Source organism: Vanacampus margaritifer, chromosome 1 (genome assembly GCF_051991255.1).
Source record: "Vanacampus margaritifer isolate UIUO_Vmar chromosome 1, RoL_Vmar_1.0, whole genome shotgun sequence".
In the NCBI taxonomy this organism is placed as follows: domain Eukaryota; kingdom Metazoa; phylum Chordata; class Actinopteri; order Syngnathiformes; family Syngnathidae; genus Vanacampus; species Vanacampus margaritifer.
In genome coordinates this window covers 39,174,161-39,201,219 of record NC_135432.1, presented here as the reverse complement: position 1 = coordinate 39,201,219, position 27,059 = coordinate 39,174,161, and the positions used below count along the sequence as shown (strand labels likewise).

At 40.9% G+C, this 27,059-nt stretch overlaps 1 protein-coding gene across 9 annotated transcripts in view; it reads left to right on the top strand.

Annotated features, from left to right (window-relative positions):
• The window catches only part of itpr3 (inositol 1,4,5-trisphosphate receptor, type 3), a 214,217-nt gene that overhangs the window by 153,251 nt on the left and 33,907 nt on the right, over positions 1–27,059 (top strand). For 8 of the 9 annotated variants that reach the window (XM_077554937.1, XM_077554900.1, XM_077554882.1 and 5 more), the window contains 17 exons: positions 4,170–4,295; positions 4,364–4,489; positions 4,572–4,692; positions 8,828–9,158; positions 9,333–9,441; positions 9,513–9,606; positions 11,334–11,509; positions 11,622–11,781; positions 12,336–12,541; positions 12,616–12,816; positions 12,884–12,994; positions 13,344–13,613; positions 19,227–19,310; positions 19,393–19,503; positions 22,398–22,590; positions 24,076–24,195; positions 24,288–24,463. In XM_077554937.1, coding sequence (XP_077411063.1) covers positions 4,170–4,295; positions 4,364–4,489; positions 4,572–4,692; positions 8,828–9,158; positions 9,333–9,441; positions 9,513–9,606; positions 11,334–11,509; positions 11,622–11,781; positions 12,336–12,541; positions 12,616–12,816; positions 12,884–12,994; positions 13,344–13,613; positions 19,227–19,310; positions 19,393–19,503; positions 22,398–22,590; positions 24,076–24,195; positions 24,288–24,463 — 2,715 coding nt within the window. The remainder of the gene's footprint in view (positions 1–4,169; positions 4,296–4,363; positions 4,490–4,571; positions 4,693–8,827; positions 9,159–9,332; positions 9,442–9,512; positions 9,607–11,333; positions 11,510–11,621; positions 11,782–12,335; positions 12,542–12,615; positions 12,817–12,883; positions 12,995–13,343; positions 13,614–19,226; positions 19,311–19,392; positions 19,504–22,397; positions 22,591–24,075; positions 24,196–24,287; positions 24,464–27,059) is intronic. The other variant, XM_077554890.1, reaches the window with a different exon arrangement.

Here is a 27,059-nt window from a genome sequence, read left to right as displayed (position 1 = left end):
TGCATATATTTGTGGTGACTGGGGTCAAGTTGTTTTTTTACAATTTTAAAACTGTGCAGAATTTCACGTTTCTTCATTTAAAAAATTTGTCAGCTTTTAATATGAAAAAAAAGAAGAAAAATGCACTGAGCTGTCACCATTAGCTGCCATTATGCCATGCATTGACAGAAAAATGACCAACACAAATCAATGTCACACTGTTTTTTTGTTTTTTACCACACAGTACATATTTTTCATTTTAAAACAGTTTTATGAATTTCTTATGAAATTACTCTATCAAAGACTAAAAAATGCAACTATATTTCTACTAGATTAACATTTCTTCCCACTTTTATGTTAACAAGATTATGAAAAATTAGCCCCAAATTTTTTTTATTGTACATTTTATTGTAAATTTAGATATACATTGAAATATAAAATGTGTGATTAATTTGCGATTAATTGTGAGTTAATTATTGAAGTTATGAGATTAATTACGATTGAAAATGTTAATTGCCTGACACCGCTCACACGTACATATAAACAGTAATTTCCGGACTATAAGGCACACCTGACTATAAGCCGCGCTAGCTAAATTCCTCGAGTTTGTTACATATATAAGCGGCACCCGACTGTAAAAGCCGCAGGTGTTTTAATGTTACCGCACCGGGTTCTCGCTACTTTCTTTACCATAATAAGGGTGCAAATTGTCTCTCTCTCGTTCTGTCTCTCCTACTGTATTTGGACTCACTTGGTTTGTTTTGCTCTGCCTGACGCTCTTGCACTTCCTTTATAGTGCGCCCCCTTGTGATCTGATGGATAAGCTGCACCTTTGTATTAGCCGTAGGGTTGAATGCAAGTGAAAAAAGTAGCAGCTGATTTGCTCTTAGCTCGCAAATGCAAATCATTCCTCCTCTGGGCAAAGATCTTCTAAATATTATATATTATATATATATATATATATATATATATATATATATATATATATATATATATATATATATATACTCTGCTGCTCAAAAGTTTGTGAACCGTGCAGGCATGGTCAGACTTTTTGTATAAAATATTAAAATAACCTTATTAAATGTTTAGTAATACCCCAATCTACAATGCTGACATTGAAAATAATGGACTTGAACAAAAGTTGTTGGTTTAAGAAAAACTCCAATTTTATGGGTGCAAAATTATGTGAACCTCTCACATAATCAGACATTGCATCTCCTTTTGCAATGAGAATTTCATCCAATCAGTCTTATCAGTCTTTCACATCTACTTTGGGGGATTTTTGCCACTCTTCCTTGCAAAATGCAGCCAATTGAGAGTTGGATGGGCGTCGAGCATAAACTCCCCACTTCAGGTCCCGCCACAGCATTTTGAAAGAATTTAAGTCAGGATTTTAACTGGGCGCGTCCAGAACATGAATATTGTTGTTCTTCAGACATTCCTTGGTTGTATTGCTGGAATGTTTTGGATTATTGTCATGTTGCATGATCCATCTGTGCAGGCCTACCATGCTGTAACTTCACAAAGGATGGCTGCAGATTATGAACCAGGATATCCCAATATTCATCTGAATTCATGATTCCCTGGACTATGTGGAGTTGTCCAGGTCCTGAGGATGAAAAGCCAGCCCAGAACTTAACATTCTCTCCACCCTCTATGAAAGCCTTGTCAATTAACTTTTCTTCTGATTGTTGAAGCATGCACATGTGTCCCAGATGCAGCAAAAGAGGTCTACAAAATCCCTCGATGTGATGCACAGGTTGGCTTTCACCTGAATTATCATTTGTCTTGTGGGTCTTGCTGATATTTTAGAACGCCATCCACTTCCTTCAGTCTGGATTGTAGTATTTTTCAGTGTTCTCTAGTTGCAGATGATCTGCTTCACAGTGGAATGATGAAGCAAAATTTTTTTTAGATGACTTAATAGCTTTCCCCAGGCAGATATGCTACCCACTTCCTGAGGTCCACTGAGATTTATCTTTCTCTCAGCATGACTGACCTGTATGGGTTCACTTGGGTAAGACAAGTGACGAAGTTTTGTCTCTGTTTCAGTCAGTGATGCACAATTTATTTGCTAAACCTCTCGTTTCAGTGATCCATTTCAGTGGTTAGTTTGGCTAGCAATTTGTCCTACCTGATCTTATTTTACTGCTTGTTTTAAGCAATGCAGCTCAGGATTCACTTTCTATTGCACCTACATGAATTGACCACACACTCTTTTTAATTTAGTTTTAACTGCACAATTGATTAAAAAAAACAAAAAACAATGCATTGAAATGCTTAACTTACACCTCTTATTTCATACAAAATGTAATGGTTCCGATTGAACAACAAAATCAGGTTTAAACAATTAAAAAATCCTAATTGCTCAAGAGGTTCACAAACTTTTGACTTTTGAGCAACACACAGACATTCGCACCTTCCATACACCAGTGTGAGTAGCACTGAAGGTGCGTAGCACTGGAGGCAATGTGTTTGAAGGGCCTTGCCCAAGGACACAACAACACATGACTTGGGGAGAGCGGGGATCGAACAGCCGACCTTCTGGTTACAAACGACCGTCTCTACACCCTGAGCCACGGCCGCCAAAAAACAACTCACCTGTTTCCTGGCCACACAGACATTTGGTTTGGGGACATTTATTCTTATTTAATATAAAGCCCTGGACCTTTTGCTCCTGAAAATTAAAGGGTTTTAAATAACCTGGAGGCCTACAATTATTTTCTTCTGAGGAAAGTTGGACCAGTCTTGTGAAACAAGTACAAAATCCATGATTGTGCTAAAAGCGGAGGTCTGACCTGGCCAAGCGGAATCACAGCGATTTGCATCTCCCGTGGGTGATCGCCAAAGAAAATAGTTAAATCATCACTGCTCACTATGACTGCAAAGCTGGGTAATTATTCTTCATTGAGGAGTAAGCGGCATTTTCTCAACCACTTACTCCTCAATGAAGAATAATTACCACATGATAAGTGTCCTTTGTTGTGCCGAAAGAAAGGAGGCGCATAAGGTGTATCGCATTACAGTAAGTTTGTGGAAGTGCAACACTCCAAAAGTAAAGGAAAAATATATTTTGTCTCATCGGAATCCATAACACAATTCTGATACTCTTTGCCTTTTGATCCTCTGTTCATAACGCTGGACGGATTTTTCTTTTGCCTTCACGTTTTGCCATCCATGATAGCCCATTCCAAGGCAGGGAACAAGTCAGGGTGCTGTCGATCGCGGTTTGGAACACCTGAATGAGACTGCGAAAACAATATGACTCAGCGGATTTGATACTGCAGAAACTCGATTTATTATTTTTTTAATCCTCTCCAAATAACAAATATATAGTACTTACCTAAGGTGACCCTCACAAACCCTGTCAGCACCAGCTGGAATCCAGGCTTTTTTTGGAGTGCCAAGGTTTACCCTCCTGATCGCTCGCAGCTATTTCTTTCTTTTTTCGAGGCCACTTCGGTGGGAATGCGATAAAACCTTTTATTAGGCCCCTTTTGCGCCGTACAATTGATGGCACAACAAAAATGAACCATCTAGATGGCCTCTCTTAATTCGCCTCCAAATGTGCAAAACTATCGCTGTTTTTTTGCCACCCAGCTCCCGTGATGCAATGCGCGAAACAAATAATGATGTCCCAAAGGATCCTCCTAAATCGTGGCAATTGCCACAGCTACTGTATCTCTGTGTGAATGCTTAGCAGTTGCTACAACTTTAAGTGTTGCAGAAAAGCAGTAATGTTGCTGGATGATCACAGATCATGGCACCTGCTAACAGTGCCTTGTGAAGCAGTGTAACTGGCCGGTGCAGACTTAAGTCGTGATGCCCTTTGGAATCGGGGGTGTGTGGGGTGAAGGTTTGTCAGTTGAAGACCTGATTGTCAGTAGGGTGGGGGGTGCTGCGGATGTTTAATGTGTAACGTAAATCTGTCTGGAGAAATCTGTATCTGAGACTCATGAACTTAGTTCTCGATTGGCTTGAATACCCATCAAACTTCGTTTGGTTGTAAGCCCTGAAATGTATGTCAGGTCTCTGCTCCCTCTACCCCACCCTTTACAGGCCACTGCCTACTAATCAGATTTTTAAGATGATACTGAGTGACATTTTAGCAAAGCGCCTGGGATTTGCATTAACGCATTACTGCTCTGACTATGTTTCTGCTGTGTGGCCATTTTGGGTGTGCTCAGGTGAAAGTCGCTTATGTTAATTTTGTCAATCACTGCTACGTGGACACGGAGGTAGAGATGAAGGAGATCTACACGTCCAACCACATCTGGAAGCTCTTTGAGGACTTCACAGTGGACATGGCCCAAGTGAGCAAGGGTGCTTTGTTGTCTTACCTTTGACCTGTGATTGCTCAAGGCGAGTGTCCTCCTGGCAGGTGTGCAACAAACGAGACAAGCGACTTTCTGATCCTATCTTGGAGAAGTATATCATCAACGTGGTCTTTGACACCATCAACGCCTTCTTCAGCTCACCCTTCTCCGAGAACAGCACCTCACTGCAGGTCAGCTCAACCTTCTCCTCCACACCAGTGTGCTTTGTCTAATCTTTGGCTTTGACTCCTCCATACCTTCTCTCTTTGTTAGAGTCATCACACCATTGTCACGCACCTGCTGCAGTCATCTGTACGCCTGCTGGACTGTCCCTGGTTGCAGCAGCAGCATCGAAGTCAGGTGGAGACCTGCATCAAGACCCTTGCTGTCACAGGTGACCCTTTGGCATGTGTGTGCGTGAGTGTGTGCGTGTGTGTGCGCACGCGCGTGTGTGCGTATATACACATATATATATATATATATATATATATATATTGCTGTCTTGCTGGAGCAACTAATTAGCTGGAGCTAATGGCTAACCGAGTGCGTTCTTCCAAAGCAGAGAACCGGCGGTAGTGCGACACAGTCCGTGCAGTGACCTTTGGAGGGGCAGGTGCTCAAAGCAAAAAAAGGGGCACATGATCACGTGCCTGCACTATCCACCCACTTGGGGTTCTAACCCATATCACCACCGAGCTGGCATATGCGGAGGGTTTGGGGGGGTGCTTAAAGTAGATGAATAGCTCAGGAAATTGTTAGAGGGTGTGGATGTAGATATGTGTACGTGTGTGTGTGGGGGGGGGACAACAACAAATGAACAACAAATTTACAAAAATTAAAATTATTATGTAAAATGTACATGAAATTTACATTTTAAATAACACAATTAAGATTTTCCTACAGTGCAAGTAGCATAAAAATGTCTTCACAATAAGATTGATTCAGGTAAGAGCACATGGCTTTTATTTATTTTTTTCTGCAGGTGTAGCTGTTAACAGTTTATTATTGGGACTGTACCCAACAATTAACTGCCAGATGTCAGCAAGCTACATTGTTTGTTTTTGATAAAATGCTGTGATTGTTGTTGTTTCTTCTTCTTCTTCTTCTTTTTTTGGGTTCTTTATTGTCCACTTAATTTCTGAACACACTGCTAACTGTTCCTTATTAGGACCTTACTCTGACTGCAAACCCCCCAAAACGAGCTGTTAGTTAAAATAAAAACAAAGATCATGTAGCAGTTTCCACTTATATTTTGAAGTATATTTCAATTCAGCTATCATTGAGTACATGCTACAAGTTGGAGTCTTCAGGAAGAGTTTATTAAAATTCTGAGCGAAAGTTACAAATGTAACTCCGACATATTCTGTGCACCTTAAACACATCAGTAGTTGGAGCAGAAGCTACATGTCCCGTTCCAATGCAAGAGGAACGTTAGTTTTACCGGGGATTTTTGCCGCGGCAATAGTGGATGGGAAGGATCGTGTTTTTTTTTAAACTGAGGGGGACATCTCCCCCGCGTTCTCAGAACCAACTGCGCCCAAATGTCAGACTTCATTGTAGTTGTAAGGCTGATTACAACTTGTGTCACTACATTTCAATTGAAGCTAAGCTAGCACGCAGCATGCTCTGTGATCATGTCGACAAGATCTATCAAATAAAGGCATTGGTTTTGCTTGAGTTTTCTGCATTCTATAACCTTGGCTTTTGCTTACTGAAAGTGAGACTACGTAAATACAAATGGAGAGACCAATTTACCGACCGCAGGTGTAGTGGCGAGCAAGCTGGCTGAATGGGGCACGTCTCGTAGTATGACGTCATCTAAGGATAATGTAATAATAATAATTTGTTTTATGTAAATTAAGTTGTTTAATTTTTTGTTTTGAAAGGCACCAAAAGTACTTTCACAAACTTTAAAATACATAAAGAAAGAAAGAAAGAAATGGACAAAGGGGCACTTTGGGCATCAGTGCCAAAAAGGCATGGCCCCGGCACCCATAGCACCACCCCACCACCCCACCCCCCTACATGTGCCTGTTACATGCTTTATTTTAATGCATGTAGTTATGTTTATTGCATAAACATAACCTGTGCTACCTTTAAGGTGACCATCGGCTGTCAAGCTAAAGGATAATCTGCGGTCAAAATTAAGGGTGCGATTAATTTGAGTTAATACATGATTAACCCCTGGGCGTTATTTGACCATTTTTTGGCTTTTTGTTGGTTCTGACCAAGCCATTTCAAAATAAAATAACGCCCAGGGGTTAATGCGATATTTTGGGTCATTAATTAAGTAGTTCACGCATTAACTTTGACAGCACTAACAGAAGCATTTGTATCTCTCTGAAATGTTATTGTAATTATGGATATATCTATTGTACAGACATAATCAAGCATTGTGGAAAGAGAGCTAAAGTGTGAAGGCAATTACAGTTTAGTTTTAGCTTATAGTTATATTGCCATATACAATAATAACTCATTTGTTTTATGTGTCAGACAATGAAGAGTACTCAGGTCAACAGTCACAGCATGTAATAAAAGTTTTTGTTCATATTTTGTTGGAAATGAAAATAATGTATTTTTCCTGAACAAATACGATGATGTTTTTAAGTGAATAGCTGACGCTGAGCAGGAGGTTTCCTAACTTAAGTGGGTAACTTCATGCAAAATGCCTCCTCACCAGCAGCAGACGCCAATATATTCAAACAGACCCCATGTAAAGCACTAAAACATAGCCAACTCCTGTTTGAATGCTGCAAGACAACAAAAGCCCTGGTTCTGATTCTATCCGAGCTGAAATCCTAAAGCAGGGTGGCTACCTCTGCACATGAGCAATTCATTTATTTATTGCTGTATGTATGCAGCAATGGGTCCCTCATCAATGGAGGGATGCAAGCATTATCGCCATCTACGCGATAAATCTGCATGTGGGAACAGCCGGAGAATATCGCTTCTTGCAGCGGCTGGCACAAGGTATTAGCAATTATCATGCTCTGCAGACTGGTCAATTACATCACTGAGGGACTCCTCCCAGACTCCCAGTGAGGCGTCAGGAAAAACAGGAGTAGTGTGGACATGATTTTTACTGCAAGACAGTTGCAAGAGAAGTGTCGTGAACTAAAGCAATACCTCTTTGTTCCCTTTGTGGATCTGCCAAAGGCCTTTGACACTGTAGACCGTGACCTCCACTGGTGGGTCCTCCAGCGCTACAGCTGTCTCAGAATATTCATAAACATTGTTCGGCAATTCCATGAAGGCATGACTGCCAAGGTTATCGTAAATGGAACTGAGTCACAAGCATTTGGTGTAGACACAGGCGTCAGGTAAGGCTGTGTGCTTGGAAAAAAAAGTATGTTTCTACCTTATTCCGTTCTTTAGTAATCACCTGTAGGATAAATCGGTTCAATTAATTATTATTATATTATTAAATTAATAATTGTTAATTATTAAATTAATAATGAAAAGTCAAAAGGAAAAGAAGAAGAAGAATCAATTGACTCATTAATTGAAGGAGACTCAAATTTAATATTTAAATTAATTTTGAGCTGATCCTGCGGGGCACCACATCTATTTTTTATAATTTTATCAGGATAACAGATGATAACCTTGTTAAATAAGTCATTAAAATGAAGGTTCTACCCTTCATTTTTTTGGGGAGTTCTTTGTTCAACTTAGAGGTTAATATAAATTGATATATCACACATGCCTACTGCCTAGAAGATGTCTATCAGGTTTTGATTTTGTGCCAGTTTATTTTCTAATCCATTTGGGAAAATCTGCTTGGAACTTAAAAGAAGCAAAACTACTGTGATAGGAAAATAAGTAAAACGATAAAATAATCAAACAAAAAATAAACAAATGAGAAACGGTCTTAAACGAGGGGATTGAACTTCCTAATCAGGCAAACATGGTGCCAAAATTTAACCTAATTGCTTAACCCAATTGGATGCACCAATTTGTACAATCTGGTTAATGTTTGCAAAGTTGCACAGACAGATGGTCTGAGTTGGCCTAAGACGCGGAGAGGTGTGGTTCATGGATTGGAGGTTCGGCAAGCCCGTTCATTGAAGAAAAGATGAAAAAGGTTCAGATCAACCGGCCGATAATTGTTACACACCGTTTGAAAATAGGTAATTTGAGTGACACCGAACTATAATGTGCACAACAGTGACATTGACACTAATATTAGTTGTTTAGTGACACCCTATGAATTAGATTTAACCCCTGGGCATTATTTGACCATTTTTGGGCTTTTTGTTGGTTCTGACCAAGCCATTTCAAAATAAAATAACGCCCAGGGGTTAATGTGACAAACGCGTTGATCATGACATCCTTGAAAACGTATGTCCTAAGATCCGCCATGTTGTCATGTCATTATCCCTTTGAAAAGAGATACAATGTTGCCATCTGCTGGCCATAGTTAGTGGGTGTTTATTTTTTCAGCTCATTCTGAAACCAGATGATGCCACACATGTTGTCATTGAAGATGTCATAACATGGTGTTTGAAAGTGAGTTGATTGTCTCCTCTCAGCCAAGAGTCGCTCCATCGCTCTCCCCCTGGACTTGGAGGCTCAGATTAGCGCCATGTTGTCCACCAGTGCTCTAAACTCGCTGTCGCGCTCCAACACCAGCTACAAGTCGGCATTGCGCTCCACACGGCCTGTTGCACCCAGCAACCCCTGGGACTACAAGAATATCATTGAGAAACTGCAGGACGTCATCAATACGCTGGAGGAGCGTCTCAAACCACTCGTCAACGCTGAGCTCTCAGTCTTGGTTGACGTTCTCCACCAGCCAGAGCTTCTCTTTCTGGAGGGAACAGACGCACGCCAGCGCTGCGAGTCCGGCGGATTCATCTCCAAGTGAGAGGAATCACCTCGTCGATTCGTGTTGACTGTCAGTGTCAGGCCCATTCCGAATTTGTGTGTGTGTGTGTGTGTGTGTGTGTGTGTGTGTGTGTGTGTGTGTGTGTGTGTGTGTGTGTGTGCGTGTGTGTGTGTGTGTGTGTGTGTGTGTCCCCCCCCCCACACACACAGACTGATCCAGCACACAAAGGCCCTGATGTCTTCAGAGGAGAAGTTATGCATCAAAGTTTTGAGGACTCTACAGGAGATGTTGATCAGAAAACTGGACTTTGATGAAAAGGTGGCGAACACTGTTTTCTTCTCGTAATGATGTAACATAACTAGCTTAATTTTCGCAATGTGGCTTTCCAGGGAATTTCACTACGCAAAGTTCTGCTGCAGAACTACTTGTTTCCAAACAAGAAGAACAACCTGAAGAATGACATGGCAGAACTCGGAGGCGCAGGTATATATATATATATATTTTATATTTCCTCATGTGGTGGCTTTATTCTTGAAGTTTACAGATATTTTTGTACAGCATTTTTATACGATCAAATGATACTCTGCATGTTTTTTCTCTATTTAAATAGAATATTTTTCAAAGAAGGCCCATTCCGAATTTTGTGCATGCAATTTTGTGTCAAAGTTAGCTTTTCAGATGCCACGTATGGTGTGCAGGTACTGTTGTAAAGATATCATGTGGTGACATGCAATGTTCCCTCTAATTTTCCGCGTGGCTGTGCATTCACAAAAACTTCTTTGTCTACGGTGAGGAACATCCATGGATTTACATATGAATGGACTCAGAATGCCACTTATTCACCATAGCGAGGAGTGAAGCCACCGGCGGCCATCTTACATTGCCACTCAATAAGCCCACCTCACTTGAAAATATTGATTTCCCGCAGCGTTTCATGTTATTTACTGTCGGCATATTTACGGCATACATGCCAGAGTGTGTTTCGTATGGTTGTACCTATAAGTCTGCAAGAAGCGCTACATAAATATTTGATTGGTAAGTATGCATTTATAAATGTTGTCTTATAAGCTATAGTTGTGAGTGCAACTCAAAGATGTGTCTGTATCATATTGTAAGAACCATAAACAATGAAATGAAAACAAAGCCCACTGGGCCAAAATTGGCTGTGAAATGTAAACCTAACTAACCTCTGTAAGAATTGTTCATCCATTCATGTACAGTATAAGTCCTTGGCAACATCAGACATGTATATGGCGGCCAAACCAGTATCACACCTGTCCGAAAGCTAGGATCATAAGTTTGGTATGTTACAAAACTGTTTTAACCACTTTTATGTCAAAATAGAACAGATCAGATTTGTGACACGAATAGAATCAGCCCTAGTTTGTTACTTTTATTTTAGCGCACTGGTCTTCTTAAGCATAATTAACTCTCAATACAAATGGTATAAATATGGTTACACAGTCCACTCAAAAATAATAGAAAACATGTCATTTAATAAAACACAAACATTTCAGAATAACAAAAAGAGCCTTATTTAAGGGGCTTCTAAACTGCGCCCATATTTGGACTTCCTGAATGGAGCAGTTTGCATGTTGCCTGTAGTCTTGTCAGTGCAGAGTGTGACTGTTTGTACAATGTATGTATGCTTCAAATTACAATAGAACAACTAAATATACACCCTATTAAAACTGCTATTGAAACTGTAAGGGAAGGGAAATATCGTGTGTGTGGTTGTTGCCCATTCATTAAGGACACACGTCCCACGATGATTACACAACATGGGTGTTTGCCTTGCATTTAAGCTGTTTTTGTGGTGGCAGGTCACATTTTTCTCCCACACTCCGACACCACATGTGCTAAATACAATTGTCAATGTATTTATAGGAAGATATGATAAAGATAATGTAAGATAAAATACAAGTAGTAATTATAGCGCAGGTTACGATTTTTTTTAATGTGCTGCAGACATTTGCTGTGCGCTGAGAGGGTGAGAGCACTGTGCAATTGCTCACATGCGCAGCTTAGAGTGAACATTGGTGACACGTCATAATGATTTCCACTTATTTGTTTGATTTGAGGTATGGCCCTCCTGCTAATGAATAAGCCACTTTTTGGGGAAATATGTACTTAGTCTCTTTTTTTTTTGGGGACGTTCCAGCTCTAAAAGTTTAAATTCTGAAGTCATAACATACTTGCATCAACCTCAGGCAGTGAGCAAGAGCGTGACTGGGCGGCGGTGGCAGCGGTCCAGTGTCGTCTGGACCGAGAAGGTGGGAGTAAACTCTTCACAGACCTGGTGATGAGCACCAAGAATGACAAAATCTTCCAGGAGAGTATCCAGCTGGCCATCTGTCTGCTCGAGGGAGGAAACACGGAGATACAGGTTAACTGGGGCACCCCTTATAAACATGAACCTCACATGTTTATGTGGCTAACTGCTAGTCCAGCCGTTCTATTTTTGAGAAGATTTCTCCTGTTTTTTTTAAATCCTGTAGAACTCCTTCTACAAGCTGATGATGGGGGACAACAAGTCGGAAAAGTTTTTCAAAGTTCTCCATGACCGGATGAAGGAGGCACAGATGGACATCAAAGCCACCGTGTCAGTTAATGTCGGCGAGATGTCGCACAAAGCCAACGAAAAGGAGCTGGACAACGGTGAGATCACCGAGAGCACTTTTCGTGATGTCCTCTTAACTCATTGACTCCCAGCCATTTTCACTGAAGCAACCCCCTTCGCTCCCGGCTGTTTTACTGGATTTTGACTGATTTTGCAAGGCCCAGAGAATATTGTCTTCTATTGCTCTAAAAACATAGTATCTACCAAAAGAAAGAAGAATAGTCTCTTCTTCCTTCAGGAAAAAAAAAAAATTGTATCTTTTTCCGTTTTGCAGCAAATAGCTATAGAATATAGCAAAGTTTCATCATTATTCACAAACCTGTTGAAAACACTGGGTAAAAAGCTTTTTGCAACATGGCCCTGGCTGATCTCTTATACTCTTCTGCCACCTGCTCGCCATTTTTGTAGTAATTACCATTGCTTTAAGCGACCTCTTCAGGTTAGAAGCTGCATCAAAGCCTTCTGTATGTTCTAGCATACAAAAACATAAAAAACGTATATGTTTTTGGGAGTGAAGGACAAAGTATTAAAAAAAAAATGTATACGTTTTTTGGGGTTTAAATGAGTTAACATGCATGTTCTTCTCCCGAAGGGTCTTCTTCACCACTTGGACATTCTGCCACAGACGGACATTCCCTATTGGTTCAGGTCGAAGGCGGTGGCCCCTCTACCCCGCACGCTCAGTCAATAGCGGAGCAGAAGGAGGTGGATACAGAGATGGGCCCGGCAGTTCTCATCATGAAGCCCATCCTGAGGTTCCTACAGCTTCTGTGCGAGAACCACAACCAGGATCTGCAAGTGAGTGCTGGTCCAATCTGGTGGCCGTGAGTGGAATGAACGAGTGCTTTATCTCCTTTGATATGCTCTTTCAGAACTTTCTGCGCAGCCAGAACAACAAGACCAACTACAACCTAGTGTGTGAGACACTGCAGTTCTTGGACATCATGTGTGGGAGCACCACAGGTGGCCTAGGCCTGCTGGGCCTCTACATCAATGAGTCAAATGTCCACCTCATCACGCAGACCCTGGAGACCCTCACAGAGTACTGTCAGGGCCCGTGTCAAGAGAACCAGGTAAGAGAACATGCTTCTCTATCACAAGAACATTCCAAGGAAGCCATTTTTGTGTCTGCTTGTGAAGACATGTATCGTGACCCACGAATGCAACGGCATCGACATCATTACAGCGCTCATCCTTAATGACATCAGCCCACTCTGCCGTTATCGGATGGAGATGGTGCTGCAGCTCAAGGTGCGCTGCCCGTACATCATGTGACATTACACACAATCTAGCACATAATTCCTAGTGGAGACATCCCATTGACATAATACATTTCCTAGCCCATTACCCTAACCTTAACCATCATAACTGATTGCCTAATCCTAACCCTTACCCTAACCTCAACCAAAACCCAATTCAAACCTAAACTCTAAAACCAAGTCCTCAAAAAGAATTCTTGAGTTGTGAGGACCGGCCAAAATGTCCCCACAAAGCACCTGTGGTCTCTACAATGATAGTAAAAACCCGGAATGTGGTATTCACAAGATTAAACAGCCAAGAACATAATGTCACGTGATGTCATCTTCTTCCCCATTACCAGGACAACGCTTCCAAGCTGCTGCTGGGGCTCATGGAAAGTCGCCATGACAGTGAAAATGCAGAGAGAATCCTGTTCAACCTCCGTCCCCGAGAACTGGTCAGACCCCTCTCGTCCCACATCAGTGAGGAGGTTAATCTACGGACTGTGTGTGTGTGTGTGTACATGCAGGTGGACGTGATCAAGAAGGCCTACCATCAGGAGAGTGAGTGTGAGGGTGGGGAGGTGTCACCTCGTGAGGTGGGACACAACATCTATATCTTGGCCCAGCAGGTGAAGTACTCCACATGCTCATTGGCTTTTAGGATCATATAGTGTGGGGTTACAAGGATGACCCCTCCCTTACCTTTGACTGTCATGCCTCCCACCTGCCCATGTAAGAGTCAGGTGCATCTGGTGTCAAGCTCCAACAAAAATGCTTTCTCACGTGTCTGAAGTCAAGCAATGGTGGCCCCAAAGGGACAAAAGATCAAATAACTCGAAATTTTCAAGATACAGAAATAGCTTGACTCACGAGTGTGACAACTTACAAGTTCTTCACATTGACAGAAGTTATGGTGTTTGTCCCTTATACAGCTGACCATGTAGACTTGGGCACACTGGGGCGGGAAGGCTCAGTGGTATAGTGGTGGTCTCCCACCCGTGAGGTTGTGGGTTTGATCCTCACCCCTGGTGACCATGTCGAAGTGTCCTTGAGCAAGACACTGAACCACGATTTGCTCCCGTGGACCTGACAGCGCCTTGCATGGCAGCAGCCGACCACTGGTGTGTGTGTGTGTGTGTGTGTGTGTGTGTGTGTGTGTGTGTGTGTGTGTGTGTGTGTGTGTGTGTGTGTGTGTGTGTGTGTGTGTGTGAGAACAGGTGAATGTGAGGCTTACATTGTAAAGCGCTTTAGGCACCATATTGGTGTAATTATAGCGCTATATAAAAAGCAGTCCATTGACCATTTAAATAAAGGTAACAGCGGAGGTGGGCACGTCAATGAATTTTGAGCATCCGTCATTCATCAACAGTCAAGAGACTCTTCTGTCATCGTCAATCTGTCACTATTTCAAGCCGAACATCATTGTAATCGCCAATCCATTATTCGTCCTTCCTCAGTGAAATGGGCGTCCATCAATATTTCCTGTCATTCGAAGTGGGCATCTGTCACTGACGGAATGCCCACCTTTTTCCCCCCAAACCAATGGCACATTGTTATGTTTAGGAGGTTGGATCCCAAAAGACGCAGACACCAATAATAGTGTTAACAATTATTTATTTGTACAACAAGGTTTCAACTGAAGGTGATACAATCTTCAAGGCTCACCCGCACTAACATTGACGTGACAACAAGAACAAAGGTGTTTGCATCAGCCAGGGGAAAACGCTATACAAGGAGTGCCTAGTAAGTCATCAACTAAACGGCTTGCGTGAAACGTACTCTCGACTCAACGAGGCAGCGGAAAAACTGTACCAGAAACGAGAAGGGATCGTGGATCAAAACACGTGGCGCAAGGAGGCAAACTATCAGGAGGCATGCAGATGAATCGTCCGACAAACAGACTGTGTCTTCCGCTGCCCCCTTTATAGGTTTTGGTTGCCTCTTATAGGCTGCTGATTACATCAGACAACTACAACACAAATGCTGCATTTGAGGAAGTCAGATATATCCGAGTTGTTTTTTCCCAGTTCCGGCCTGAAAGCGTTCGAGGCAAAAGTAAACAGTGATAGTGATAAAGCTTTTTTTATTTTACGATACGATACAATATACTTTTATTTTCCCCGTGGGGAACTTTTTCCTGGACTCCGTCCAGCTGCAGTTTACAGTAAAGAAAAAAACAACAGAATAGAAAGAGATAAAATTAAAATTAAATAAGAAGTGCAGCAATAAGTAGAAGACTTCCCAGAAGTCATCACAGAAGTATACATGTGTAGAGAAGTACATACATGAGGATTGCACACACCCATATACACACACACACACACTCATATATATATATATATATATATATATATATATATATATATGCACATGAGTATGTACAGCACGGCTGCATATATTCCAATATTCCACACACACAACATTGCACCATATATCTTATTGCCGCTCATAAAGCATCTGTAGGGAAGGATGATTCCTGACCCCCATGATCTTCATGGCAGTCCGCACCAGACCGGCAATCTGTGACCTTGACTGCACAGTCAGGTTGCCGTACCAGGCCGCAATGCTGTATCTGATGATACTTTCCAATGCAGCCCGGTAGAACAACAGCATGATCCTCTGCTCCACTCCATAGACCCTAAGTCTGCGTAGGAAGTAGAGACGCTGTTGGAGTTTGGAGCAGAGACTTCCAACATGTACCCTCCAGCTGAGTGTGTTGTCGATGTGGACCCCCAGATACCTGTATAAACCCACCTGGCTGATGTGATTGCTTTTAATGACAACTGGCCTGTGGTCACCAACAGTTTTTAAGATCAAATATCACCTCCACTGTCTTCCCCACATTGAGCACAAGATGATTCTGGTCAGATTTTGGTCCTCAAAACACATTTTGACCTCCAGCAAACTTGCCTTCTTGCAATTTTGCATCATTTATTGTTTTTATCTTATTTTATAAGCATTCCATGCAGTTCAGTAGTTCACCGTATAATTTCATGCAGGGAGATAGCGGCATACTGTCACGTACATTGTGTTACGTGAAGTTATGTCAAATATTTATCAATGAAGAAAGCTATCTAGTTTTATACTTGAGTAAATTGTGTTTTACCATTCATGGTCTGTGTGTCTAAAGGGGAATATATTATTATATTATATTGAATATATTACGTTTAATGAACTCATAATTAATTAAACTTAATATATTCACTTTGGACTCACTTAATTCAATTGTGTTACCAATTGAAGTGATTTTTTTTAAAAATTGGTCAACAATTCAATTTGTAATATTAAATTGCTTCAACAATTATCTTTTTAGAGTGGGATGCAGGTGAGCTGCAGCCTCTCCCAGCTGACCTCAGATGAGAGGCATTGTTTTCCAGTCAGCATTACAGCGTTGTGACATATTAGTAACTTATTAATAATCATTTGTTTACTGTGGCACCTTTCAAGGGAAGCAATAATGCTTTGTATTAAAATTTGTATGATTATAATCGAGAACATTTTACCATTTTCTCCAGCATATAAAATGATGGTTCAGGTAATGTCATAACATTACTCACTGATTCCAAAATTTTTAGATTCGATAATTGTATCCGTCTTGCCTTCGTCAGTTCATCCTGAATGTGCGTCTGGACTACCGTCTTTCCTTCCTGCTCTCCGTCTTCAAGAAGGAATTTGTGGATGTCTACCCACTGGCTGATGCTGATGCCACCACCAGTTTAGAGCATGCAGGTCCATGTCCGCTCACGAGGGAGGCAGGGTGCAGTGGAAAGTCAGTGGGTGGGGCAATGGCGGTTACAAGTGTCACGCTAATGATTGTCTGTTCCTGCAGCCGCCATCAACCTACAGCACATTGTAGTGACGTCACATTGTAGTCCGACGGTGAAGTCGAGATACTTTTTTTCCCCCAACTACACAAGTGGAATTTCTGAGTTCAAGGGCGCGTTTCCGTAGACACTTCCTTGTTTAAGTCGGAAAAGTCTGACTTCCGACCATCCTCAAATGCAGCAAAAGTACACAGTCTAAGAGCACAAACATTGACAAGCATGGAACTCCATGCCGTAGGCATTACTAACACCTAGGGGTAGAAACAGAGCACTGTGCATATTGAAAGGGCTCAACTCGAATCCAGTCCAAGTCCATTAAATTTGAAGTCCTGTGTGACACATACTTCATATTTAATAGCTAATCCTCTGTTTCTGTCTTTCCTTGATTATTTTAGTTTGAACATACAATTAGCTGATTGTTTGTTCTGTTAGGGGCTGTGTTTGATACCAGAATGAGTTAATTATGCTACCTCATAGTTACTAACTACAGCTATCTATTTCTAAGACTAAGGTCAACATTTTCTTTATTTGGTGTTACGTCCCACATAGGGGGTCTGCAGGAAGAAAAATGTCTGTCCCATTAAAAATGAAAGGGGAAAAATTTATATATAACGTTAAATTGTCTGAAAACTGTAAGGAATGTGGAATCAGACGATATATACCCAGGATGGTGTGAATTTTTGAAGCAAGTTGAAATTTGATTGGTCTAAATTTGATATATCATGTGGGAGTTTTTGCATGCTGAAAAAGCGTGGAGTATAGAAATCAGGGCCCAAACATACTTTATTGGAATGCTGAAATTATAAAGTATAATTGAAATTGAAATTATAAAGTATAGTTGAAATTGGTCGATGGATGGAGGGGTGGATGGGGAATGTGTAATAAAAGCAAAAATTAATAATATTGAAAAGAGATCTCCTACATCTTTTTTTCTATTTCATTAAAAATATCAAAACACAAATCAAAGTTTAGTTAATTTTTAGTATCTTTACTACATGGAAACAAAGGTTCCAGGTGAATTCAACAAACAAATTGACCAATTGAAACAAGCACATCACCCTTATTTAATGTGGTGTAATGCAGTTTGTCCGATTGACATTGCCGTAGCGTTACGTCATCGGCCAGCGGAGATCTTCGCTCAGAGGAGGAATGATATGCATTTGCAAGCTAACAGGCGCTCAGTGATCTCCATTTTACACACTGCAATTGAAGGCATATCAACTGAAACCATGTCTAAAAAGCACAATGACTCTTACTTCTTCACAAATACAAAACCAGCAATTTTACTTAGATATGTATTTGTAATATGTTTGGAATTTTTTTTCATGAAAACCCTGACTGTAATTGTTCTCACAAACAATGACTTCTTGGCCATATATGACACTAAGCATTGATAGGAAAGGTGGTTCCGCACTCGATGTGCTAATAGCAGATGAGTGACATCTCTGTGTAAGTAGGATTTTGTAATTTGTGATGATTGTTTAAGATAATATTTTGAGGAAATGTACTTTATTAATGGTGACTAATTTTGTGTGGTGATCTTAAAATTGGAAGCATGTTATGCTGTGCGCTGTTTCTACAACTAGGTGTCAGTAATGCCTAGCGCATGGAGTTCCATGTGAGCATGACGTTAAGGTTAGATTTGGGGAAAAAAACATTCCGTCAATTGACAGAAAGGTTTGTCAGTTCGTCAACGACTGATGCCATGGCAGACGCCCATTTCGCTGAAAGAATGATGGATTTACAATTACAATGCCGTTGGGCTTAAAATATTGACGGATTGATAATGATGGAAGTGTGTCCTGACTGTTGCCGATTGCTGAATGACGGACGCTCTAAATTCATTGACGCGGCCACCTCTGCCAACAACAACCACTGGTGCTCATTTGAAAACTATGTGCAAGTTAGTTAAGTTGTGTGCACCCCTGCACAAAACGCAACTGCAGGTTTACCTTTTTTAAAATTGTGTACCAATCTTACTATATACTGTAGCAATATTGCAATCATGTTATGTAAATTTGTGTTAGTTTTGTTCTGACTATCTACGAGACTATGAGGGAATCTGATTGTTATTGGATGAACACGTTTCTAAACATGATTGGATGCAACAGAGAACGACAGGGAGTGAGTGAGCAGGCTTATTTTGGAAGCTCCCACAACAATTTCATAACTGAACAGAAAACAGTGAAGTCATCGATTAGTTGTTGTTGACTTGACTGTCGTCGACAAAAATAAAATGTTGTCCAACCCGTAATTGGTATATATTTTTTATTGAATACATCTTTTTTTGTTCTTTAATCAACGTTGCCTGTTTTGTGTCTTGCCTTTTTTTTTGTAAGAAAGAGGCTCTACAGATGAAGTATTGACTGATTGTTGATCTTCTTTTGGTTAGCAACAATGCATCATGTTTGTTTGCAGTTGGCTCGACACAACAAGGTGTTGCAGAACCTTCTGAAGCCTCCGAAGAAGAGCAAAGAGGGCGAGGAAGGCATCTCTTCCATGGTCAACTTCACTAACCCTACATACTGTCAACATTAATTGACTTTCTTAAATGACTGACTGTTGTTGTTTTTTGTATTGACAGTTAAATTTGAACAATCGTCCACTGTCGCAAATGTTGAAGTCGTCGATACCGACTGCCGTTGTGGAGCAAGACCCGCTGGAGTACTATGACCTGCACACGTCTCAGATAGAGGTACTACTGTCTGCTAATGCTGATGTAACTCCTTATTGATATACAGTGTTCCCTCATTTTCCACTGGGTTTAGGTTCCCAAAAATACCCGCAATAAATGAAATCCGCAACATAGTTAGCTTTATGTTTTACATTTATTGTATTTGTTTTAAGGCTCTAAACCCCCTCACCACACAGTTTATACACTTTTCTAATCGAGGCATTAAAATTTTCTCACTTTTCTCTCTTGTTTAAGTCAAAATTTTCAAACTTTCCTAATTTTTTATAAAATAGGCATTAGGTGCATTACTGTAAAAAAAAAAAAAATGCATGCAAAATTGTACCCAAAAAAATCTGCAAAACAGCAAGGCTGCGAACAGTGAACTGCGTTATAGCGAGGGAACACTGTACTATGACTAGCTCACTGCTTAGACACTGTACAAATGCTAATACTAATGATTCTGATCTTTCATTTGTGTACTACGACCTCAGAGAGAGAGATACTTTGGTAATGTGATTATATATATATTTTTTTTTTACAACAATGTTTAATTTAACTCTTTGATTACATATGACGTATCAATACGTCAGAAAAGTCATAGTCGCCACGTACAGCGTTTTTTTCATGCAAGGGTGTATATATATATAGATAGATAGATAGATAGATAGATAGATAGATAGGCTCCAGCGCCCCCCGCGACCCTTGTGAGGACTAAGCGGTTAAGAAAATGGATGGATGGATGGATATATATATATATATGTATGTATACAGTATATATATATATATATTAGTGCTGTCAAAGTTAAGGCATTAACTGATTAATTAATCACAAGGAATTATCGCATTAATCATAAATTAACGCAGATTATTAATTCTGACTATAGATTATCCTTTAGCGTGACAGTGGATGGCTACGTTGAAGGTAGCACAGGGTGTGTTCTAGCAATAAACATAATTACATGCATTAAAGTAAAGCATTTAATAAATGTTTGCGTATCACATTTAGAATATTTGTTCATGTCAAAGTATTAGGGTATTTTTTTTCCATTTTAAATTATGCAAAGAATTAACTGATTGGAAAAGAGGAGGATGAGCGTGTGTCGTGGATCAAAAAATGTTGAAGACGTCCTCATAACATTAATTGTCAAAAGAATCAACACATAACCGGTGCTCTTCAAATTTGGCAGGGAAAAATGTTGATTAAAAAAGCTTCTTTTTTTCCCGCTTTTTTTATTAAGCGATTAATTGTGATTGATCAAAATTCTAAGATGTGATTAATCTGATTAAAAAATGTAATCGTTTGACAGCTCTAATCTCTCTCTCTCTCTCTATATATATATATATATATATACAACCTCTGGAAAAAAAATTCCCTTAGGATATAATGTAAATGCAATCAATTTGTTCCCAAGCTCCAAAAACAGAAAATTTCTATTTTAATTTCTATTTATGTTTTTTACTTTTAAACCCTGTACAGTATTCAAACAATTAAAAATACCTTACCTTTTTTGTTGTGGTGTGATGGCATCTGTGGATGATAAATGCTATGTTAATGCTTGCTTTAGTTCAGTGCTGAGTTTGTGTATTTTACATTGGCCATATTGTTAGACTACTAAGCGATCTTTGCGTGCGTTTTTTAACGTCAGGCACGTTGTTGATCAGTTAAGGGGGGTCCTCATGCCAGTATTTACAGAAGTAGTCACGGCAGTTACAACGGCGCAAAAATCTCCTTTCTAATTCCACTTTGGTTTGTGGCACTGTATGTTTTTCTTTGCTGCCACTGGCAGAAAATTGTCGTGGAAAAATCAAAATGCACTCGCGAGTATGGAGCACCTCCGGGAGTATTCACGATCTGACTGGAAATGAGCAGTGCATCGTCTCAACTATCGCAACGGGAGCATTCGGCATTGCTTGGCTTTGCTCGGCTACCTGTTTTCAAGGTACGTTCGGCTTAGCTTGCTTTGCTTGCTTGGGTGTTCGAACTTTGAAAATGAGTTAAAACGCCGAGGCATTTTTTACTCAGATTCTTTGGTTGAAGTCCGATTTCGAGGTTCCACACACATATATATATATATCCGATATGGCGGCTTCCATGGTTACGGGACGCACCATGGTATTGCGTCATATCCTTCCAGCGATGATGCAGCCAATCGTATTGCAGCGGGGAAAAGTACAGTTTAGGAGTGTTGTTCTCAGGTCTGCTACTAGCATTATCGTCCTATCGAGTCTTTTAATCCAACGCAAGATTTCTGGTACGTAAAACGAACGTTGGAATTACAACTGGCTGGAAATCGCTCTGTTCATGAGTTGTGTGTTTTGTTTCAAACGGAAGCTTGGTTTAATCCGAGGATATTCAATGTTAGCATAGCACGAAGCTAGTCGACGCAAGTTGCGTAAAACAACTGGTAGACATATAGACCACACCGTAAATCCCCTCAAAATAAAGGTGGAAGTGCAACTAAAGCGCATCTTGTCAATTTCATTTGAAATCCAGTGTGGTGGTATTGAGAACGGGAATGAAGAGATGAGGTCACAATAAAGGTGACAAGTGTGTGTGTTTTAGTCTGTTTCTGTGTGTGTGTGTGTGTGTGTATTTCTGTGTGTGTGCATGTGTGTGCGCTGTAAGATATTTGCAGTAACATCATAGTGAACGAGTCCTTCAGCTTGCCTGACTTTGCTGAAAAGGCTGCCCAACACAAAAGAAGCACTTAAAGCAGTCACAGCAAGAAATTTGTTTTTATGTGACAAATATATACAATATATATAATTTTTCCAATCAATATACTGTATATGTGCAGTATGTATGTGTGTAGGTCCCTGATCGGCAGGCCGATTAATTGGTCGGGCCCTAGTTACTTTTATTACCACTTTAATTACCACTTTCTCACAACAACCGTGTGTATGTGTGCATGCAGATTGTGCGTGAGGACCGCAGCATGGAGCAGATTGTGTTTCCCCTGCATCCCATCTGTGAGTTCCTGACGGAGGAGTCAAAATTGCGTGTGTTCAACACGACGGAGCAGGATGAGCAAGGCTCCAAGGTGACACACTTCTTCGAGCAGACATCCTTCCTGCATGGAGAGATGGAGTGGCAAAAGAAGCTGCGGAGTGAGTCTAAGACACCATCAGTAACATCATTCAGGATTACCTCTCACAGACACTGATGAAATGTTCTCTCTATTAAAAAATTGTTCACACTATTGAGATGCTTTCACACTCACTACCTAAAACTCTCAATTTAACTAGAAACGCTGTCACATTCACTAACAAAACGCTTTCACACATTTTACTAAAACACTCTCATGCATCCTCAAGGACCCTGCTGAGGGTGTAGAGCTGGGAGTTCGCCCAACTAGTGTACATGTGTTTTGTGGATTTGGAGAAGGCGTTCGACCGGGTCCCTTGGGAAGTCCTGTGGGGTGTGCTTCGGAAGTACGGGTTACCAAGCCCCCTGATACGGGCTGTTCGGTCCCTGTACGACCGATGTCAAGAGTTTGGTCCACATTGCCAGCAGTACAGTAAGTCGGATTTGTTTCCAATGAGGGTTGGACTCCGCCAATGCTGCCCTTTGTCACTGATTTTTTTCAGACAGAATTTCTAGGCGTAGCCGAGGCGTTGAGGAGGTCCGGTTTGGTAGCCTCAGTATTGCATCTCTGCTTTTTGCAGATGATGTGGTGCTGTTGGCTTCATCAAGCCGTGATCTTCAACTCTCACTGGAGCGGTTCGCAGCCGAGTGTGAAGCGGTTGGGATGAAGATCAGCACCTCCAAATCCGAGACCATGATCTTCAGTCTGAAAAGGGTGGAGTGCCTTCTCCGGGTCGGGGATGAGATCCTGCCCCAAGTGGAGGAGTTCAAGTATCTTGGGGTGGTGTTCACGAGTGAGGGTAGGTTGGAGCGGGAGATCGACAGGCGGATCGGTGCAACGTCTGCAGTGATGCAGACTCTGTATCAGTTCGTTGTGGTGAAGGAGCTCAGTCGAAAGGCAAAGCTTTTGATTTACCGGTCGATCTACGTTCCTACCCTCACCTATGGTCATGAGCTGTGAGTCGTGACCGAAAGAACAAGATCCCGGTTACAAGCGGCCGAAATGAGTTTCCTTCGCAGTGTGTTCAGTCTTTCCCTTAGAGATAGGGTGAGAAGGTAGTCATCCGAGAGGGACTTGGAATAGAGCTGCTGCTCCTCCACGTTGAGAGGAGCCAGTTGAGGTGGCTTGGGCATCTGGTTCGGATGCCTTCTGGACGCCTCCATGGAGAGGTGTTCCGGGCATGTTCTACCGGGGACAACCCAGGACACGCTGGAAAGACTATGTCTCTCGGCTGGCCTTGGTGTGGTTGGGGAGAGGGAAGTCTGGGCTTCACTGCTAACTGCACTTACTCTTGGTCCTCGAGGTCCGTTATTCTACAGGTTTTAGCTGTTTCCGTCCTCCAAAACAGCTGATTTGTATAATCAGCTCATCAGTGCTCATAGTGTGTTTCACTGGTTAATTTGAAAGATAATCCTGATTAGGTGACAGACACTCATAACTGAGTGTTTCTACATGTGCACATTTGTTCATTACACGTGTAGATTTGAATGACATGAGTGTGTGGCAGGCATGCCAGTGCTATACTGGTTCTCCAGGAGGATGACACTGTGGGGGACCATCTCCTTCAACCTGGCTGTCTTCATCAACCTCATCATTGCCTTCTTCTACCCGTATGACTCAGGACAAGGTGCGACTGAGCGTGTTCAGCTGACGTCACAGGTCACACATCCTAAGTGTATGGCCAGAAGCATAACTCTTCCTCTTTCTCCACACTACTAGCTGGAGCCATCGATGACTCTCTGCTACTGATGTTGTTTTGGGTTCTGACCGGGCTCTCCGTGCTGGCCTTGCTCTCCCAACGCTATGGCCTCCAGCCACTGACTTTGGCGCTCATCCTGAGGTCCATTTACCACCTGGGTATCGGGAACACACTTATCCTTCTGGGCACGCTCAATGTAAGAGGAACCAAATCATGACTGAGAAAAGACTGGAATAAGTCTCTTGTGTTATTATTATTTGAGTGTATTTCTAGATATGATTGCACTGTTCAAGAGTAGTTCTGGTTAAAAAGATTTGCACAGGTGACTTGTGTCGACAGAGGTCGAGGTGTAATTTATTTAAATTTTTTTATGAAAACGGGCCTATTGTTGTCATGCATAGGGTATAACACGGTCCCTGTCTGTTTTGGCAATTGATATTACATTTGAAAATGGATATAAAATAATAGAAAAACAACTTATTTGATTTTTGTTTTGAAATAGACACACCAAACTTGAAATACCGTGTGATGTTTATTGTCTGGAAGGAGTAACGAAAAGTCTAATAACAGCTTTATTTAAAAATTTTATGTCTAAAACAAAAATGGACAGCATCAGACTCAAATTGAAAAATGGATCATATATTTGTTTTGGATTCACAGAGGTTGTCACCGACAGCATTTCTCATATTGATAAGGAATTGGCGACAGCGTAGCATTATGGAGTTAAAATCATGCCAAAACCCCACAAACACACAAAACGTGATTTACTCACACAAAACTCACACCCAGCAAAATCAGTGTGTTTTGCAAATACAAAACATCATTCACAAACAAATGCATTTTGTTTTGCACAAAATAACTGTAACTATCAAATAGGGATGTCTCAGTCACACTTTTTTGGACCCAAGACCGAGTCACCTCATTTTGAGATCCGAGTCCCGATACGATACCTCGGCATTTTATTAAGAGAGGGAAAAAATATTTGTTTGTTTTTATTATTTGTTTTTTATTATTTATTTATTTTAAACAAAACTATCCCACATGGCCGATTGTTTTGGCAGATGTTTGAACGGCAATCATCGGCCGATTAATCGGTCGGGCCCTAGTTTGGAGCTCGGTTTATGCTAGTGGATCTATTCCCTGGAGCCGTTTTCATTTTATTTTCAAGGAAACACACAATTGAGAAAATCCTGATGTGAGAAAGGGGTCCAACTCACTTTATCTACCCAGAGTGTAGCATTGCTCCTCTGCCCTTAATTACTTCATTATCTTATTTTTTAAACACAAAGTGAGTAAAGTGAAAGATTGAACATTTAGGCACATTTTGGTAGTAAGAAAAAAATCTCAACGATGTTTTCATAACACCTGATAGACTGATTTTAAGGAGAACATACATTAAAAATTCTCAACCACCACTCAGTGCTGTCAAAGTTAAAGCGTTAACTAATTGATTAATCACAAAAAATTATTGCAATAATCGTGTATTAATGGCAATTAATCACACTATTAATTTTGACCGCAGATGATCCTTTAGCTTAGGGTTCGCCAATTCCGGAGTCCTGCTTGTTTTAGATGTTTCCGCACACGAGAACACCTGATTCATATTTTCAGCTCATCATCATGCCTTATAGCAATCCTGATCTTTAGTATCAGGGTGATTGATGGTAGGTGGAAACATCTAAACTCTGCAGGACTCCGGACCTCGAGAACCAAAATAGATGAACCCTACTTTTGCTGACAGCAGATGGTTACGTTAAAGGTAACACAGGTTGTGTTGTTGTGTTGAGCAATGAACATAACTGCATGACTGCAATGAACATAACTGCATGCATTTAATAAATGTTTGTATGACATTTAGAATATTTGTCCATGTCAAAATATTGAGGTAAATTTTTTCCCCATTTTAAATGATGCAAGTAATTAACTGATTAGAAAAAGAGGAGGATGATAGCGTGCAGCGGAACAAAACATGTTAAAGACGTGCTCACAACTTTAAATGTCGAAAGAACAGGTGCTGGTCAAATTTGGCGGGCAAAAACTGTTGATGGAAAAGCCTTTTTAATAGCGATTAATTGTGTTTACGAGGAATCGGATGTACAATGTGTGTACAAGCGCAGGTTGATAGTCTTAGTATATGGCGACACTTATCCAGCATTTCATTGTACAGACGCTCCCCAATTTACGAACGAGTTACGTTCCGAGCGATCGTTCGTAAGGTGAATTTGTTCGTAAGTTGCTTCAGTGCTATATTTTGTATTATAATTTATGTTTAAAGAAAATACGTACAGTACTGTACTACGTATGTTAGAGAGAGAGAGCGAGAGACACACACAGTATGTACATGTACGTAATAAGATAAATAAAATGAAGTTTAACTTACTTTTGGAAGATGTACTTGATGCTTAAGGATTTGATGAGGAGGAGGAGGAAGAGGAGGATTTTATATCATGAGAGGTTCTTCGTCGTCGCTGGAATGGGCTTCAAAAGTTACTTCCTCCTCCGTAACTTCAATGTAGGAAGAAGTTGAGGGTCGAGGAGAAGAAGATGAGGGTTGATGAGTATCTTCCTTGGAGGATTTACTAGAAACTGGCCGAAAGAAGCGATCTAACGACGATTGCACAGTTTTCTTCTTTTTTCATCATAAATGATGCGGTAGCACTGTATGGCATCATTCAATTGATTTGCAACCTTTGTGCAACGTTCAATATTTGGGTCTTGCTGCTCGAAGAGTGCGATGGCTTTATCTATGAGCGACAGGCGTTTCTTCTTCTTCCTCCTCCTCGACACGTTGC